The sequence below is a fragment of the Eretmochelys imbricata genome, chromosome 7 (genome assembly GCF_965152235.1).
Source record: "Eretmochelys imbricata isolate rEreImb1 chromosome 7, rEreImb1.hap1, whole genome shotgun sequence".
NCBI lineage: Eukaryota > Metazoa > Chordata > Testudines > Cheloniidae > Eretmochelys > Eretmochelys imbricata.
This window is the reverse complement of record NC_135578.1, coordinates 93,636,856-93,655,294: the sequence shown is the minus strand read 5'-3', so window position 1 is coordinate 93,655,294 and position 18,439 is coordinate 93,636,856. Positions and strand designations below refer to the sequence as shown.

Below are 18,439 nucleotides of genomic sequence, written 5' to 3'. Positions count from 1 at the left end.
AGTGCAGAATGGAGTACATAAGCTGTCTCGGATTCGATTCCAAAAGTACACCTGACTGAGAAACATTATGGGTAAAATCCTGACCCCTCTGAAAGTCAGTGGAAGTTTTGCTATCAACTTCAGTGAGGCCAGAATTTCACTTTATATGCCTTCATTATATTAAAATAGAGACTGCATACCATGTCCTCAGCTGATGTGAAATGGCCTTCCTCCATTGAACTCCAATTGAGCTAAACTTATTCACTCTAGTTGACAATCTGGCCTGTTATTTCCTTTAACTATACAATAATGTAAAATGTATTTTTAACAGATACAGCAGAATGGTTTTTGGCAGGGGGAGGGGTTAGCTGAACTTTTTCTTTTAAACCTATTATTTCAAAACCACAGTATTAGGGCAGCTTCCTGTCTAAGCAGTCACCATGGGAAAATAACATGCTTCTCAACATATGCCCGTGCAGCATTGGTCCTCTGAATTAACATGCAAGTATCTCTGGAGGAGGGGGATATATGCTATGTTGTTCCCCCACTATGCCACTGGAAGGAAAGGGCCTGATCCTTAGAGGCTCTGAGCACCTGCATTTTCCACTCAGGCAAACATTCCTATTTAGCAAGGCACTTATACTCATGGTTATGTCCTAAGGAAGTCAGCGGGACTTCAGCAAGCTCAAAGTGTTTTGCTGAATAGGAATGTATTCAAGCACATGCTTCAGTGGTTTGCTGAATCAGAGTTTGAGTAGGAGTGGTGGGTGCAGTGCATCTCTCAGAATCAAACAGAAAGTGTCTGGCACAGGAGTAGTCTCAATGTATGTGCAAGTGATACATTCAAAGGGCTACATCCAGCATTTGGTTACTTTTTCATTTCTGGTACAACAATAGGATCCCCCCCCCATTCTTTTTTTACCTTAAATTCTCCTACCACTGAAGGGTCATCATTGTCCTCTGATTTGCCTCTGTACAGCTTAAATGTATCACAGAAGTCTGTCAGGTGCTTAAATTCAGGTACATTCTCCAATTCACAATCATACACCTAAAGTAAAATTGAAGTGACATTTAAAAATTTAACACATTCACCAGGTCCATTAAATAGCTCGCATCGTTTTGGTGTAGCAAAGCTGTACTCCACTTAGGAGATGTTAGGGCACAAAACCATTCAGTATTTGCACTCTTACCTCTTTACAGGGGGAGAAGAACAGAATCTATTTGGAAAATGTGAGTTGTTTCTTGTGCTGCCAATCCCCACTTGTGTCTTAATCAAAACCTGAATCAACTGCATTCCACAACCTCAAACTCACTTGTGCCCCCATAGGTGTATACATGAAAAAGTGGGAGTGGTCTTAGAAAGGATATTTCTGGCTCCAACTTACACCAATGCACCAAGAAAAATATTAATTTAAACATACAGAACTGCAGACTCCATCAATGTGCTTCTGAGCGTTTCTCCAAAGAAATCAATGGTAAAACTCCTATTGAGATCAATGGTGCAAGATCAAGCCATTAATATCTGTGTCTCGTCAATAAAGGAAAAAACTGCAAGACCTTTCTGGAACACCTTTTACTCCCTTCCCCTCTCCTCCTCACATGCCCTTTGGCATAAATAGTGACAAATTTGATCTGGGAATAGTCACAACTTTCCTTACTAATATTAAAATCAGAAGGATATTAAGGGTCTTATCTTTATCTTGGCTTCCTTGTTTGCATGCCCAGAATAATTACAGGCAGTTATGTGCTTGCATTTATTTGTGGTTGCATCTGGTATTGAGATACTTAACTATTTATGAACCAACATATCAGGTAGATAGACATCTATATGTCTCTTGTTTTGACCAGGTGAAAATGGGAAATTGACTCCAATCCATTTAGGGGCTGTGCAAAAACCACCAGTTTCACTGTTCAAGTTCTGTTATGCACAGCATGATATTTTGGAGAGAAGTCAGATGAAACTTAGGATGAGGTTGGATTGCTTACAATTATGGCAATGTGAAAAGACAAGACTTGTTTTGGAGACTAACAATCACATAAAAATAATTATATGTCAAAAAGAGAGAATATTTTGACCTACCAAAACACGTCCCTTCAATTTTTTTATATAGTACCTTTAAAGTGTCATATCCTTTTTGAATATATTGTCCACATTTTTCATGCTCTCCTGTTGAAGCGTAAAATTTGCTCCACCAATCAACAGTTTCTTCTTCCTTAAAAAAAGAAAAATCCATTTTAGTAGTAGACAAGAATGAACTCCAGCCTCTTTCTATCATCTATAAGACAGATGCAATGACTAATTAAATGTATAACAAAAACTATTATTCAAATAATAATAAAGGTCTGAATCAAAAAGAGAGCAATGAAATTTAAAGTTAGGGCTAAACTGTCTTACTTAACGCATAGGAATTACAATACCGGATCTTACCAATGGTCTGTCTTGTCTAGCATCCTGCCTACAGCAGCACGTACTACTTGGTCTGGCCCTTCTTCTTGAATATGCACCTTGCCACAGCAATCTATGCGTTCTGGCTATTGCAATGAATTCTAGATACTGTGGTGACTCTCTCTCCTTCAAATTACATACATTTAATTTATTCATAATACCTAGAGTAAACAGGTCATAAAATTCTTTTGTATGGGAGTTAAATACATCAGTCCGGAGACTGGTAAAACTCCCATTGATTTCAATAATACTGATACAGTTAGAATTATATTGGTCCAGATCCTCAGCTGGTGTAAATTGGTATCACTCCACTAAAGTCAATATAGCTATGCTGCCTTTACACTTGCGGAGGATCTGGCCTATTGACTTCAAGGGGAGTTTTGTCAGAGTAAAGTCTACAGGATATGTCCATTAGGAAGGAGTAGTGAAACCATCAATGAATTCTGGAAACTATTACCTCACTTTTCTTTCCCCTTATACTTCGCAATGGTGTGCAAAAAAAAATGTATATTGTCCTAGTGCTGCACCATTATAGTGAGCAAGGAAATAATTTTAACAGTTTCTTTCAATTATTTTATCAGTATCTTACCATAGATATGTTGTGTATCTAACTCTATAGGGATTAGACAGTGAAAGTCACCTGTTATTTCTAAAAAATAATCACTCAAGAAAAAAATCTAGGTAGTATTATGTTCACAATGAATAAAAACTATGAAAAATACGAAAGGATTGTGGCATTTATAGAAGTGATTAGTGTTACTCAAATCAACAAATCTGTTTTGAATAACTTTTGGACTATGTGGAAGCTTACATTTCCATTTTGCATAATTTTCCTAAATTTTTCATTCTGGTCACAAAGTGCAGGCAGCATTTTATTTTGATGTTTTTCAAAAGTTACAAATCCCTCCTCCACCCCCTTAGAAGTACCAAAGCCAGAATACAAAGTTAACGTACTGGTTTCTACCTGGAGCTTTGACCTACAAGAAAGCACTATGCCATTATAAATAAAGAACATTGTAATTACCTTTTCTGTAAGCTGCTCATAAGGATCCGTTCATAAAAAAGAGCAAAACAAAAAAAGAGGGTAAATAAAAAACAGGGTTTATAGTGTTTTACATTGGGGTCAGGTGATAAAGAAGGAAAATTCAGTTTTCATATATAAGTTTTATATTTCACAACATGTTTAACTTACTTATTTAGGAATTATTCAGACATGATTTGTTGCTTTATTTGTTGAACTATAGTATTTATTACATACCCAATGAAACGTTGAAAGTTGTCAGAATTGGGGAATTTATGTTTTGGTTCTTGTAACAATATTTAAAAAACTAAACAGAGAAAATGTGTGAGAGTGTAGTTATACTCTCGTGGGACCCAACGCAGCATTCCTCTCACACCCACTTTCACTGATTTTTTTTGGGTGTGCAAGGAGGAGTGCAGGATCTGGCCCATACTTTGCTTGGTTGGTTCACTTACAAGTGGGTCCAGGACTATATCTAAATCAAACGTAATGATTTTTAATTCCATGGAGATTTTGTTCCAAAGGATCTTCACACACACACACACACAGTAATTTGGGTTGTTTTGCTCTTTTTGAAGACGCTCATATTTTACTCCGTACATGATTATAAAATAGTTGCTAATGCTCACAAGTCTTTTTGTTTGTCTTTTTATTGCCAATTTGCAGCTTTAAAATTTGTGGACAATCCAGAGTCTGAAAAAATGTGAAGAATTATAAATACTTGCAACAACTTTCACAATCGCAAAATTAATTATATAATTTACATTATGAATAAGAATTTTCCATCAAGAGCAAATACTGTACCAGACTTATTGGAAGCAATGATTACCGCTAGTGATTTTCTGTGTTTATATCACCCATTGTGTTCTAATTTAGAGGTATTATAATTAGATTGTTGTGCAAACCAAAAGAAATCCAGAAAATAGCAGGTCAGTATACACACCAAATGAACTACTCAAAATTCCTCATTTCTATCATGAAGGTAATTATCCTGTTTGGATATTAAAATGTACTGTATTTCAGTCATCATGGCTACCTTTAAGATAAAATCAGAAGTATCCCATGGCAACAAATAATTTCATACTTGTATGAGGATTTATGACAACTTCTAAAGGAGCAGTTTCCCCTCAAACTCTGATTACCTGTCTGTTCACCTACAGGTATGTAATAAATTTAAAAGACCTTGCATTTTTTAATCTACATTTTTTTCCATTAGTTCACAATGTTGAAGATAGATGAATGAGTTTTTCATGGAAACAACTTTGTTTCCATTGCTGTGCAACAAGCTTCATTCTTAACACTGAATTAGGGGGTTTTACCGCAAAACATAATTATTTATGGTCTCTGAATCTTTCAGTAGAATGTAATGTTCAAGGTGCTGACTGGTTTAAGACTAATTTTTTTTCCTGATATACCTTCAAATGTCTTTTCAAACAATATTTTTAATAGCTTTGAAAAATGTTTAAAATCCAAATCCCACAAATCCCCACCACAAACTGTAAATATGATCTATATTTTGGATGCTGTAAAATTATTAAGCAGTGCTCATTCATAAAATGCCAGTGATTTAGGCTAAAATCATTATAAGATAAATTGAGATTTTGGAGAGAAATAGTCACATGGCAAAGACCAGATAAAACAATTTTACCAATTTCTTTAGCTATCCAATGACCTCATTATATATTGTTATAAATGTTCTTTCCTAACAAGTATTAAACTGCTATTTATTTATCTGCTCCAATTTATGGAGACCCTGTACTATCAGCCACAGTTGAGTCTTAGCAAGGTAACAGAATTATGTTTTTATTTACTGTTTAATCAGCATGTTTTCCCCTGGAAAATCTAATTTTAAACGAAAGTCAAATATTGGTAGTAGGGCTAAACAAATCAAATTCTGAAGTGTAGATATATGACATGTAAAAGAACTGTTACTCCCTAGTAATTGTAAATATGCTATTATACATGATATAAAAGCATCCTTCACTCCAAAATCTCTCTACAGAATTATCAAAAGAGAAGTGAAAGCCACATGACCAAGGCACCTAAATCCCCACTTTGGTTATCTTCATGCATTAGCTTCATACATACATGCACTGCTGTTGGAGAAGCCATTTTGCCGAGTGCAGTTGACATACTGCTTAAGCACTGGAAATTGGAATGTAATTGATGAAATTTCTACATCTGTGCCCTTAGTGTGTTATCTGCACATCATATATGCTTTCCAAAAATGTACTTTTAATTCTTCTAAAGAGTCCTTATATCATATGGATGCTATTAGTGAATGCAATGCAATATTACATTTACTAAATTGATGTCCAATTCTAAAAAAAAGTTGTCGAGAACACTGTATAATATTTATAAGTTTTCCCTTCTATGCGTGAAATCCTGGCCCCATTGAAGTCAATGAGAGTTTTGCCATTGACTTCACTAGGAACAGGACTTTTACCCTAGGCATCTATTTTGTATATAATTATTAACTGACACAAAAAATTTCCAATATGGATTGGGAATTTGGAAAGTATTAACACGATTAGAACAGAAGGCCTGTTTTGTTTCTGCTATTTTATGTTAAACATCAAGTCCTTATGTGTGAGAAAATAGAATATAGGATAATGCATTATTATGAGGTCTCTAAATGAGTCCACCCTTTCTGACATTAAGATCCTGAATGAGTAGTGAAAAAAGAAGATAGATTTGTACAGTACATTCAATGAACACATTAGAAATACGGCCAAGCCACAAAATTTGGATCTGAGTTTGAACTTTTTCAAAGTTCTGGAGTGTTTTCATTGATGACCTTTGTAACATTAAAAAAAATCTTCACTTTTGTAAAGGCAAAGGTGGAGTCACACAAACCAACAAAAACAAATTAAATTCCAAAGCTGTTGACTTATGCCTAATTTTAATATGGGTGTGCATAAGAAAAAACACAAAGAGAAAAAGTTCCTGTATGTTTGAAACATCTGGTTTCCAAATATGAATTTTATCATTCTGCTTTTATTTTTTAAGAAAAAAAACTATCAAAATTCTGGATGAAGAATTACATCTTAATTTACATCTGTACATCTGTACAACTTAAAAAACCCCAACACCCTTTAAAAATATTGTTTGGTTTGTTGGTTTTTAAAGAAATTTGTTAATTAAAAGCATCTGCAATCAATAATTTTTGAAAAAACCTGCAAGCTAAGGGACAAATTTTGCAAACCTAAAATCAGGGGGATTTTAACAAAGTCAGAACTTTTGTAATTGAATTATAAATACCTGTAAAATAAGGTTTTATGATGGGATTGCTGAAAGAATCAGAACAGTACTTTGAAGAAATCCACAAGACAGAATAGAAAAAAATATACATGATGCCCTGGGCAGCAGAAATGTTTCACTTAATATGGATTTGGGATGGCCACAGTACTCAGGAGGTGGCAAAGCTATGACTGAGATACACCTCCATTCCAAACAGCATCAATATATCCTTTATACCATGGTCTCGATTCTCTACTACTTCCAAAGGGGAAGAAGAGAGCCAGTTGGGCTCCCTGATTCACGGGTGTCAAACCCCAGTGGCAACTCAAATTTACACCAATGGAGGATTGGGCAATTCTTTACCATGCCCCCTCAAATCACCCCACTACCACTACCATCAGACGGCACTCCCTTCTCCCAATGCCCAAGCTGAGGGTGGAGGGGAGGGGGCAGTTAGTGCAGAAGGAGGCAGAGTTCCCTTGTGTAAGGGGAATGTTGGCTATCTCTGGCTGGTTCAAGGTCGTTTTGCACTGCATAAAGACCTTAGCTGATCAGAGAAATTCCTCCCCCTGCATTTTGTATAATGCATTTATTTTTAAAATATTTGGAAAGCATTACAATTGTTAATTGGTACTATATTTTGCATGCCTCTCCCTGCTTCTTCTTTTGCCTTGCATCTACAAATCTGGCATCTCCTGAATGTCTCACCAAAAACTTTAAGCTTAGTGTGGCTAAAATTAAAAATTGTCACTTATTTCTTCCTCCAAACCCGCGCCTTTTCCTGCTTTCTCTCTTACTGCTGATAACATCATAATCCTCTCTGTTGCTCAGAAAATAACCTGGGGACATCTTCGACTCCTCTCTCTTTCTGTTTCTCACATCCATAGTGCAACCTTCAAGCTAAATGAGGTAAAATATTTTAAAATGGAAACAACACAGAAAACTCAATATTTTGGTATTTTGATTTACCTGGTCAGCCATATGCAAACTACAAATGCTTTCCAGAGGTGACTGTGTCAGTGAATGGGCTCAGCCTCACACTACTTCTAGCCAAATGGAAAGGTTGGACAATGGACTGAATGTATACTCTTAGCTGCTTGAACATATTGATACATCTATTGTCTGGCAGCACTCCTGGTATGCCTGTGATAAACATCTGCTGCTTTCACTGGCACTGTTTATATAGCATAATTACAGAGCAGCTACGCTACATAAAAGACAAAAGGGGATTGCACAGAGAGGGATCCTCCGTAAAGCAAGAAAAGAAGCATTTCAGCAAATATAATGCACATCATAACTGCAAACCCCAATGACAAAAGAAAAAAGGTAAATAAGCAGAGAAGCATATGTTTAAGATTTAGTGTGTTAAGCATTAACTGTGGGTGAATAGCTCAAAAATGTTCAGCAGGTGCTTGCTCAAAAACTTCAACACCAGTTGTGTCTGTTGTTGAATTCACTTTGGCTTTTGTGGTTGCTTTCTACAAACAACCTAGAAAATGAGTTTACGGGCAGGAGTGGTCACAAAAATATTTTGAATTGTAAGCAAATATTCAAGAATATTCACAGAGCACAGGTTTAGAACTTGTAAATGCAAATATTTGCAACAGAAACCTGATTTTAAGTACAACTCATCCAATCAGGAAACAGAAATGTGTCATATGGCCTAGGAGTCCAATAAGCCAATCAGCACTTCTAGAATTTCAGATCTGAACACCTGCAACAAACTGCTCATGAATGATCTAAAGACCAAAAATTATTCACCAAAAGTATTTAGTGAATAATTTGGAATAGGAAACCATTTGAAAATTTATAAACTGCTCACAGACAATTCATGAACAGATAGAATAAACTGATTGAGAATACATTATTATTAATTATTTACTCATCTCTACTTTGCACGAAATACACCACTTCAGTGTTACCCATTAGAAATAGGGTAATAATAATAAAAATACTTCCTTCACTCCCCTGCCACAATACAAATTTATTTTAAATGACACTCCAACAGGCTCCACCAATTTTGCAGTTGCTTCTGTGACTTGGGCAGAAAAGCTTACAGAAATCCAAAGTTGTATGCTAAGTAGTTGTTAGTAAATCATGTGTCCAAAATATGAAAGTCAAGCATCAAATTGCAAAGGTTACCTGAGCTGCTAGTAGTGGCTTTGTGTCTTCCATTTCAATGACCACATCCCGACGAGGCACAGCAGACAGGAGGCTAACTGTAAATGAAACATTTTCTTGAGGTGAAATATGCTAGTCAATTTTGCTATCAGAATTTAAATTTAAATGTTATAGAAGATGTGAAAAGGAATTTATTTGGCGTGGGTTTGACTTTTTAAAGTAAGCAGTTATTTGCAATGTTTTGTTAACTGCTACTCAGGATTAACTCTTTAAAGAAATTAGCAAGCATTAGCTGTGTTACATACATACTTTTCTCTCACACACACAAATGCATATCAAATGCAATGGAGTCTGAAGAAAAAGCAATCATGGGACATTTTCAAAGCTGCAACTAGCAGGTTGGCACCTAATGCCTATTGAAAGTCAGTGGATGTTCGACTCTTACCTGCCGTTTATGGTTTTCAAAATCTTCCCATAATGGGTTGTAATTGAAAAAATGGTGCCTATATGCATAATATGACAGTACAGTACAGTGAACTGATGTGGTCCATTAGGAGCCTGATCTTCAAGTTGATCCATGTGAGTGCTTATGTGGTCCAAATGCATGGAGCAGATTAGGTCCTATGTTTCCATATTACTTACTTTTTTAAAAAAGCTACTGTGGTATTTCCATCCATTCTCTGGAATAATGATGATGGTTTTTTAAGGAGCACTGAAGATAAACTAAGTAAAAGATGGGAGGTTTAAATAAACCATGGCTTTCTAAATAAATTTACTCATAAAATGTAAAGCCATCTTTGAAATAACTCCCTCTTTGCTTTCAGTCTTTTATCTTTCTCCTTGAGTGTCGTTCTCTACATCCGTATTACTAGTTACAACAGTCATTTAAAGGTAGTTATATTGCATGCACGTGCTACAGAAGCCTTTTGGAGGTACCAGCTGATCCAACGGTCTGACACGGTCTGTTGTAACAATACAGACATTGCCCTGTAGGTTGTTGTCTCTCTTTTGAGGCTCTATAGCTTACCGCATTGGTGATTAATACTGAGAGTTTGATTTTCCACTCAGACCACACTGTCACTAACTTAATATACAACACTAGGTTGCTACAAATCTATTCTGTATATATAGTGAACATTCAAGGTGGCTTACTCAAATCTTCCTCAAGAAAGGAGGTGAATTGTTGTCATCTTGTAGCCGCCTACCTTTTAGTTGTGGTGCAATGTCTTCTTTAGCAGCGTAGGGGTCACAGCGAAAGTCTTCCAGGGAATCAATGGTACACTGTCCCACAACTGGTTTCCGTCCGAACTGTCTGTGGTCTATCACTTTAATAACTAGTGATGGAGTGTATAGCTCCTCTTTGGGCAAAAGCTAGACGTTAAAAAGAGTTGCCTGTGTTTAGAACCATGGTCGGTAAGGAGAACAAAGAGTTTTTGTCTGAGCAAAGACTGCAGGATTGGGCCACAGTCTCAGTAATTTAATACTGAACTCATGATCTGTGCATGTATATTTGCATATATCATGCAGCTCCATGCTGTACTAATTAAATAAATGTCAGTAGAATAATCTTTTAAAAATACATATATTGCCTCAAAGTAAGATTTCCCGAGCCTCAGATATTACAGTGATGAGGGCCATATAAATACCTACACAGATCATCAACATAGTCCTATTGATTGGTAGCATTTGGGAATATATTATTTTGTCAGCATTTGTGTAGAAATGTTTAATTACCATTATGAAAACTTTCAGACTCAAAGATGAATGTCTTACATTCAGTCAAAGAAGAATTGCTTGTTCCTTCTATTGATTTTTCTACTAAAACGAAACCTAAAGTGTAGAACGTTTAAATACTACTGAAGATCTTTGCACTGTAATTTTAACATCATACCACTTTCATGAAGAGAACAGAATATGGAAAATTTGGTGTCTTTTTGAGGTTTTTGATCACTACAGACTCCACCATTTCACCACCACACTCTACAATGAGACTTGGAGAAGTAACAGAAGCCATTTGGTAGTTTTTCATGTTTCGTAATCCCCAGGCAAGAATCTGTAAATAAAATCCAATATAGGCATTACTAAGGGAAACCAGTGTGCTAAAAATGATACTGAAATAATAACTGGAAGGGGAAAACAATGTCTTTCCAATTATAAAGTGTGGCTGACATATATTGCAAGGTGTTTTACCAAAAATGTCAATGACACTATACTGGAAAATAAGCCATCTGTATTTATTTCATTACCACATTATTTATGGAAGCAAATATATAAAGACATTTTCTACCCTACAAGATGAGATTCCTCTCATTATATTCAGTTAATCTGAGCAGCATACCCTACCTCAATAGCAGTGAGCTGAACAACAGGTCTAATTCCTTGAGGTACCATGTAAAGCTTTGGTGCTCTTTGTGATGGAAGAATTGGAAGGTTGGAGCCATCCTATGAATACAAGCACAGAAGCACAAGTTTCTTTCCTTTTTCTTAAACAGAATGCACCGTATATAGTAAAACATTCACTACTGTAATCGTTTCAAAATGCCATACAGTTTGGAAGAATATATATATATATATATTTAAATTACCTTGTCCCTCAGAATAAGCTCAGCATCGAAAAGGATGTCCCCACAAGCTTTGCCTCCATTCATTACAGGGTACCAGAGAAGCTTAGGTGTGATATCTACTTCTGGGTTTAGCTTTACCGTAGGAGAGCAAACACTTCTTCCTAGAAACTCATCTTTGCCCTGGACAAATTGGCCAATCAGAAATCATAAACTTTAATTAATCTGCTATCTCCAAGTAAACAACTAAAGGGGAATCAAGATAAAAAAATTCACATACCACTTGGTCATTGTCAAAAAGTTCAATAACCACATTAGGTGGATTTTTTGCTACTGTCTGTGGGTCTCCATAGATTTCAATTTCATTAAATATAAGCGTTTGGTCCCATGTAGGATTCAGAGTTGAATGGATGATCTCAGTTGTTTTGCTTTGATGGAGGAATGAAACATGAGCATATGGATCTGAAAGACCATACAAAGATTTAGAAAATCTAATTTTTAAAAAACATGGCCAGATCCTCAGCTGGTGGAAATTGGTCAATGTACACCAGATAAAGGTCTGGCCTACATTATTTTCCTTCCCTCTTTGTCTCCTCCCAGTTCAACTCTCTATACCTCAGTCTATAACAAACACCTATGGGTGGTGATTGCAGGCAGCAAGCAACCCTATTACAAAGTATAACATCCCATTGTACTGATTAGAAAAATCTTATCCTGCTAGTATTAAAAGCAGTGCATGTAACTCTAAAATGTAATATTCATAGACACCACAGTGAAAGTGTGGTAGAATTACCTGGATACATAACTCCTCACCCACTGTAATGAATATGTAACCCCTCTGGAGTGAAAGGGTTTTATCTATGAACCTCTGCATGTGAGCCGTGAAAACTAATCTGACCTGAACCTTCACCTATTCCTCCATTGAACCTTTCTTGAGGCTTGGAAAGTTTACCATTTTTCCTTCACTTTCACATGCCTGTGTATTTCCTGTTCTAGCTTGAATCAGAAGTACAAGTGCCTTAACACCATCACATGAAAATAAAATAAATAATTTTGGCCTGATTATAAACAAGGAATCTCCAGAAATCTCTGGGGAGATTTCTAATCCAGTCTTAGGGACCAAAGATTGCTTAGCGGAGCTAACCCTGAGGGAAAAAGAAACAGGCACAATCCCATAGCCCTGGGTACTTGCCCACCATAGCTATTAAAAACTCATCTATGAATTCCCCATGATGACAGGTGTCCCTGTTTTTCCTTAAAAAAGTCTCTTCACTCTGTGTATGATGCATCACAGCATTAAAACCTATCCTTTCTGTCCTAAGCACTCAAGAGCCATCAAGTCAGTGGAGGTCCACACAGGTGAATCCAGTGGCAGAATCTAGGCTGTTACAAGATTGGTAGTATTTTTCATTATCAAGCATGCCTAGATTTGAAACTACAACTTGGAGGTGACAGTCTCCATATTTTGTTACCAGTTTCCTGAGCCACCTGGTTGCCTCTTCAAAGCCTTTCATGAAACACAAATACATCATCAAACACAATGGAACGGTTAACACAGAACTGATGACGAACTTTTCAGTTCTCAGTTTGGTTACCGCAGAGTTTGCTCTGTGCACATCTTGAACACCACAATAATCTGTGTAACCATTAAAATGTCCTATGAATCAGAAAATTAGCCTGAAAACTAAAATGAAGTTTTGATATACTAGCGTCTTACAATTACTGATATATATCCTCTATCTAAGCTTTTCCTTGATGCCTCTGTTGATGTACAACTCCATGGACTCATAAATAATACAAAGAGATCTTTCTAGTTCTGACTAGTTGTTGAACAATAAATTCTACCAGGCTATTGCACAGATCAAGCTTTGGCCTCAAACATGCTTATTTATGGCAGCCCCCTTCCTCTTGTGAAACAGAACTAAATGATTAAAGTGTTCTAGGCCTACTATTAGGTAGACCTCTAAATCATTGGGATCTCTGAAGAAGGTATCTGATGATGGATATTAACATTTCCTGTACAAATTGCCGTTACCAAGCACCAGAGGCTATTTTAAAGGTTATCTTTAGGTCAGCTTCACAGCCTCTAGCTAAGTAACTAATCCAAGTTTTATGTATTTTTGTGTAAACCTTCAAACATTATTGCTGTTAAAGTACAAGTTTAGGTTTATATGTGTCTACATCTGAGATATCTGTCAATTAGGGGGGTGGTTGTAGTTTCTTTGTATTTCTTTTTAATTGCTGCATATTCAAGTAAGTCCAAAACAGTGACATATGCTATGTACATAGAATTTGAACTCAGACAACATATGAGAAAACAGCATCACTGCTACAATATACTTCATTCTATGTTTCTGTAACAAATTATGGAATGCACTAGATATGTTCAATTAATAATAAAGAGGAAGAGGAAGAGAGAAGATGGAAACGTGGAAAAACAAACAAAAAAAACCCTGAAAACCCCAGCCCCACACCCACAGTGTATTCATTCTAACCCTACCCTGTTAGAAGTTCAAAGTCATGTTTATACAGTATCCCATTCTGTCCACCCAGTGGAATTTTTCATTGCAACTAACAAACATTAAATACTTGAGTACCTGATTACCCATTAGTTTACTCTAGCTTACAAAGATAGACTGATACACATAGGTAGAAATATCTAAGGCTTTCCTTATGGATGGAGCTATGATAAAGTCATACAAATGAATACCAGGAGTAAAAGCGATTTGTCTGAACATCATGCTACCATGGATAAATTACTACAGTTTATAAATCTTTACAATAGATCATGTGGCACTATTGCCTCTTGAGGGGTAAAACATTTTTAGTTCCTGTACAATTAAGCACTAATGAATACCCTTGTACAAATAAACAAGACCCATGCTTAGCAGTAAGGTACATATAATCTGCAATTTCTGTACAAGTCAATATTAGCACTAACATAATATAAAACTTTAGATAAGGCAAGAACTTGTTGATACAACAAGCAGATACAGCTTGATTCACCTCTGCTACCATGTGGAGAGTGGGGCAGAGTTACACACTGCATAGTCTTGGGCCAAAAAGGAGAAGCTGGGGCCCAGGAGAAATTTGTCCATGAGGAAGTATAGCCAATGTTTGCACCACCACTCTCCCTACAGGTATCTGTTGGGGAGGGGAGCTGGCAGAGCTGTCCTGAGGGTACTGCTGAATCAGTGCATTTCCCAGCTGCACTAGCCACCCCTCCTTGTTGGTCAGTACTGTGCACTTTGGGGATGTGCTGGCCACCTCCAGATCCCACTCAGTAAAGCTATAATTACTGCCATAGGGGCCTACAGCAGGTGAATCAAGCTATCCTATAGCTGAAATAAGCTATTCATTAATTGTAGGGAGCGGGTTTGTTGACTTTAATAGGATTTTTCCATACCTGAAAAGCTGTCTTTGTCTAAAGCAGTAAGATTTCTTGCCTGATAGATGTAGCAGCGAAGGTGGTAACTATACACTCCTACACAAAATGAGAGTCCAAATGTAGTGGTTAGAATTAAACAAGTGTGATTCCTTTAATTAGGCTATTTTGCATTTATAAAACAGGCATTCAATAGCTTCTCAACCAAAGCACAAGCAATTTTAGCACCATATATTAACTTGATTATTTGTGACCAGTGTACTGGTACTATCAGGCTAACGTATGGATGCTGCTTCTGCAGCCCAGCACAAAGTAGATGAAGATCCCTAGAATGGGATAAAATGGATGCCATTCAGTTTTTTCACTTCTGACTCTGCAGGAGACTTTAAAAAGTCCTAACAAATTACTCTATTCAAAAGGGTCTGATAATCAGATGTAACTTCTCATGCACCTGTCTGCAATTACATGAGATTAGAGGTCAGGACCAACAGTTCTTTCTTCAAGACTGAAGGTAGAAGTAGCACTGAAAACTGCAGGATTCACCCCCAAAGCAAGCTAGCCCTGAATGTATTTTTGAACATCATTTAATTCCTCTCTGTCTCCCCCAAATCCAAAATGTTGGTCTATACAGTTCACTGGCTTATTTTGGGCCAAAGCCTGATCCCACTGAATTCAATACAAGTGTTGCCATTGACTTGAAAGGGAGCCGGAGCTTATTTAAGCATATTAGACATTTTATTTAAAATAATAAAATTCCATAAAAAAGTTTCATTAGCTCAACATCTGACGATCAGAGGGTAAACAGAAAGAAAAGTCTGAACTGGAAACTTTTTTTTTTTTTGGCTTGGCTTTTTATTTTCAGAGTTAAATCCTATTTGAATCCTGAAAATCAGTTAAAGGGCTTGTAAACCAAAGCTCTGGTTCCTTCCTCTGACTGCCTTCACCCCCTCCCCCCCAAGTGTATGTTATGCTCAGGACAGGTAATTCTTCCTTTTCTACCATTGCTTGGTTACAGCAGAATTTAGCAAGGTGCTCCCAGGCTCATTTGACTATGGTTAAAAGGAGGGGAGAGGGGACAACTCGGGGGTACTAGTAGACTGTAATTAGAGCATTTGTGCAAACAGAAAGAGATGAGCTGAGAGAGGACTGTTTGGATCTAGATCTGGATTATGTTTAGATTAGTGTTTGAGGCTGAAATACAGCTCAGTTTTCTATTCAGATTTGGCCAGGGCAAATCTGGTTGGCTGCTTTGATTGTGTAGCCAATGAAACATGCATTTGGCTCCAAAAGAGTACAGTGAATGGAGGGTCAATAGCACAACTGTCTATATTGCACTATTACTAATAGGGTCCTATCTATCAATCTACTTTAGGTATCTGTAAGGCACCTATCAACATGGGAACTAAGCATCCCTAAATTTTCATATAATTATGAGCTACCAGAGATTATTTGACCCATATTCTGTAATCCAGTTTATTGGTTTTAATCCTGTTCACTCAAATATTTTTATTAACTTTTCTGCTGATAGGATTTATATTTAGATCTTCAAATGATGGAAACAGACAAAGTTGAACATTGTTAGTCGTACTATGCATTGTTTGTCTTCCGGTAGCCACTCTAGACCCCATCAGGGATTGACCATCATTGTGCTAGGAGACGTACAAGCATATAGTTAAAATACAGACACTGTCCCAAACAATTTACAATCTTGGTTAGTAACAAGATGCAACAAGTGGATGAGACAAGTACACTGGTGGGGAGTGGGGGACTGAGGATGGGGTAATAATATGGTTCACTACCTGGCTACTGATTATCAGTGATCGGTATGCATAATAACAGAAGTGAGTCATTAAGCAGGGATCTGGCAAAAACCTACTGTCAAAACTGCAGGAAACAATTGGAGTGTTGGCACCAAATACACGTGTGGCAGACTCCTTGTCTTTTTCTGAGCTCTTCCCCTCTCCATCATCGAGGCTCGTGTCTGCTCCCTAAAGTCATATACAAAACCAAGTTCACTGACATTTACATACACAGAAATAACATGATCTTCATGTAAATGGCTTCTTATGTACACACTGGGCTTCATTCGCTCCTGTTGGGGCAAGAAGAGATGCAAGTTGTACCTCCCTGAACAAATGAAGCCTAGTGTACTGCGGAAGAAGTTCATACTTGGCTGCTGGCAAAGGTGTTTGCTCTGCCACTCTCCTTTGGGAAGTCAATTTTTTTAAGTTGCAGTCAGAGTGCTATAGGAATCAGTCTGGTGGTCATGTCCACTTCCTGGCCAATGCTGCCCGCTTTGTGGGATAAATTGGGCAGATGAGAAGGAGGGAAAGAGAGAACAATTGTATTGGGGGCCTGAGCTCGGGGCACCCCAAAACGTATAATGTCTGTGTAAATAAAGTGAAATGGGGGGAGCTGGGGCACCAGTGAACATGATGTACCAGAGCCCCCCATTTCTCTCGATGGGCCTGCCTGCAAGCACCCGGCTACAGGAGAGGCTGCAAGCACTCTACACTGGCCACCAACCTCCTCTAAAGAGCTACTGCGGGGGTGTTAGCCCCTCCGTTACACTGGTACAAGCTGGCAGCATCCATGAGCTGTGTCTAGCCCAATATTTATGGAGTTAAAAGAAACAGACACAAAAAAGCGAATGTTCAAATGGGAGTCAGGACCCAGGGAGGTGGAAGAAAGAAAATAGATATTATGAACTAGACGGCTGTTGTGTGCTGCCGGGGATGCAAAACGAGAAAAAGATGTAGAGCCACTGCCACAAATTGGATTTTCCCTCATATGATGCCACCACCCTTTCTGTGCCCAATAGCCTAGTAAAACATATTCCTTTCTCACGCTATGTTCTTTATACTATTCCCTAGTTAATGCCTTAGCATATACAATGACTCCTTTAACAAACCTATGGAATAATTAAATTGTGATGATCTATTAGTGACCCTATAGATATCTTTCTATCTTCTTTCATACTGTGCCATCCCTTTAGTTGTTTGATTGCGTCTAGTTACAAATATCCAGCAGAGGCAATGTCTGTCCATACCCATTACTGACACATTTACTCTTTATGCATTTGATTTATACCCTTGAGCAGCTTTACTATAGCAGGACCATCTCCTTTGCTTTTCCAGGCAGGTGGGTCACCTAGTGGTTCAGTTTCTGCTGCGAAGTCTCATAACATGCTAACAGAGAAATAGTTCTAGGAGTCAAATAGTATACATATTATGCAGACAATATGATCACAATGGTCCCTTCTGGCCTTGAAGCCTATGAATGCCTCAGTCACACAGCAATTTAATGGTTATAAAGCATCTCATGCAGTAGCTTCCTGTATTTAATAACATGTTAATGTTCCACCACTAATTTTAAAACTTATTTTTCTGTTAATTAAACAATTACTGCTGTGATTTTACTACTTACAAGAGCACCTTCAAGTTTAAAGATAGCTGCTGCACCATGTATGTCGGAAGGAGCCATTTTTCTCCTCCAGCGTCTACGGCGGAAAGTATCAGAACTCCGTTGTTTCCAGTGAAACTTCCAGCCAATCAAAGATGCATATTCCCATCCTTCTTTATCTTCATGGGATGCCATTACCTAGGAGACATCAGAAGAAATACAAACCATCCACACTCTACTTACATAAATGTCATAAAAAGTCTGCAATAGTTACAGCAAAAACA

At 37.4% G+C, this 18,439-nt stretch overlaps 1 protein-coding gene across 2 annotated transcripts in view; it reads right to left on the bottom strand.

The window, feature by feature from the left end:
* MYOF (myoferlin) overlaps positions 1–18,439 on the bottom strand; it is a 107,389-nt gene that overhangs the window by 12,543 nt on the left and 76,407 nt on the right. For both annotated transcript variants that reach the window (XM_077821164.1, XM_077821165.1), the window contains 12 exons: positions 18,180–18,353; positions 16,630–16,741; positions 14,775–14,852; positions 11,649–11,830; positions 11,393–11,551; positions 11,151–11,249; positions 10,699–10,860; positions 10,013–10,178; positions 8,829–8,905; positions 3,450–3,461; positions 2,094–2,192; positions 902–1,027 (listed from right to left, as the gene is read on the bottom strand). In XM_077821164.1, coding sequence (XP_077677290.1) covers positions 902–1,027; positions 2,094–2,192; positions 3,450–3,461; positions 8,829–8,905; positions 10,013–10,178; positions 10,699–10,860; positions 11,151–11,249; positions 11,393–11,551; positions 11,649–11,830; positions 14,775–14,852; positions 16,630–16,741; positions 18,180–18,353 — 1,446 coding nt within the window. The remainder of the gene's footprint in view (positions 1–901; positions 1,028–2,093; positions 2,193–3,449; positions 3,462–8,828; positions 8,906–10,012; positions 10,179–10,698; positions 10,861–11,150; positions 11,250–11,392; positions 11,552–11,648; positions 11,831–14,774; positions 14,853–16,629; positions 16,742–18,179; positions 18,354–18,439) is intronic.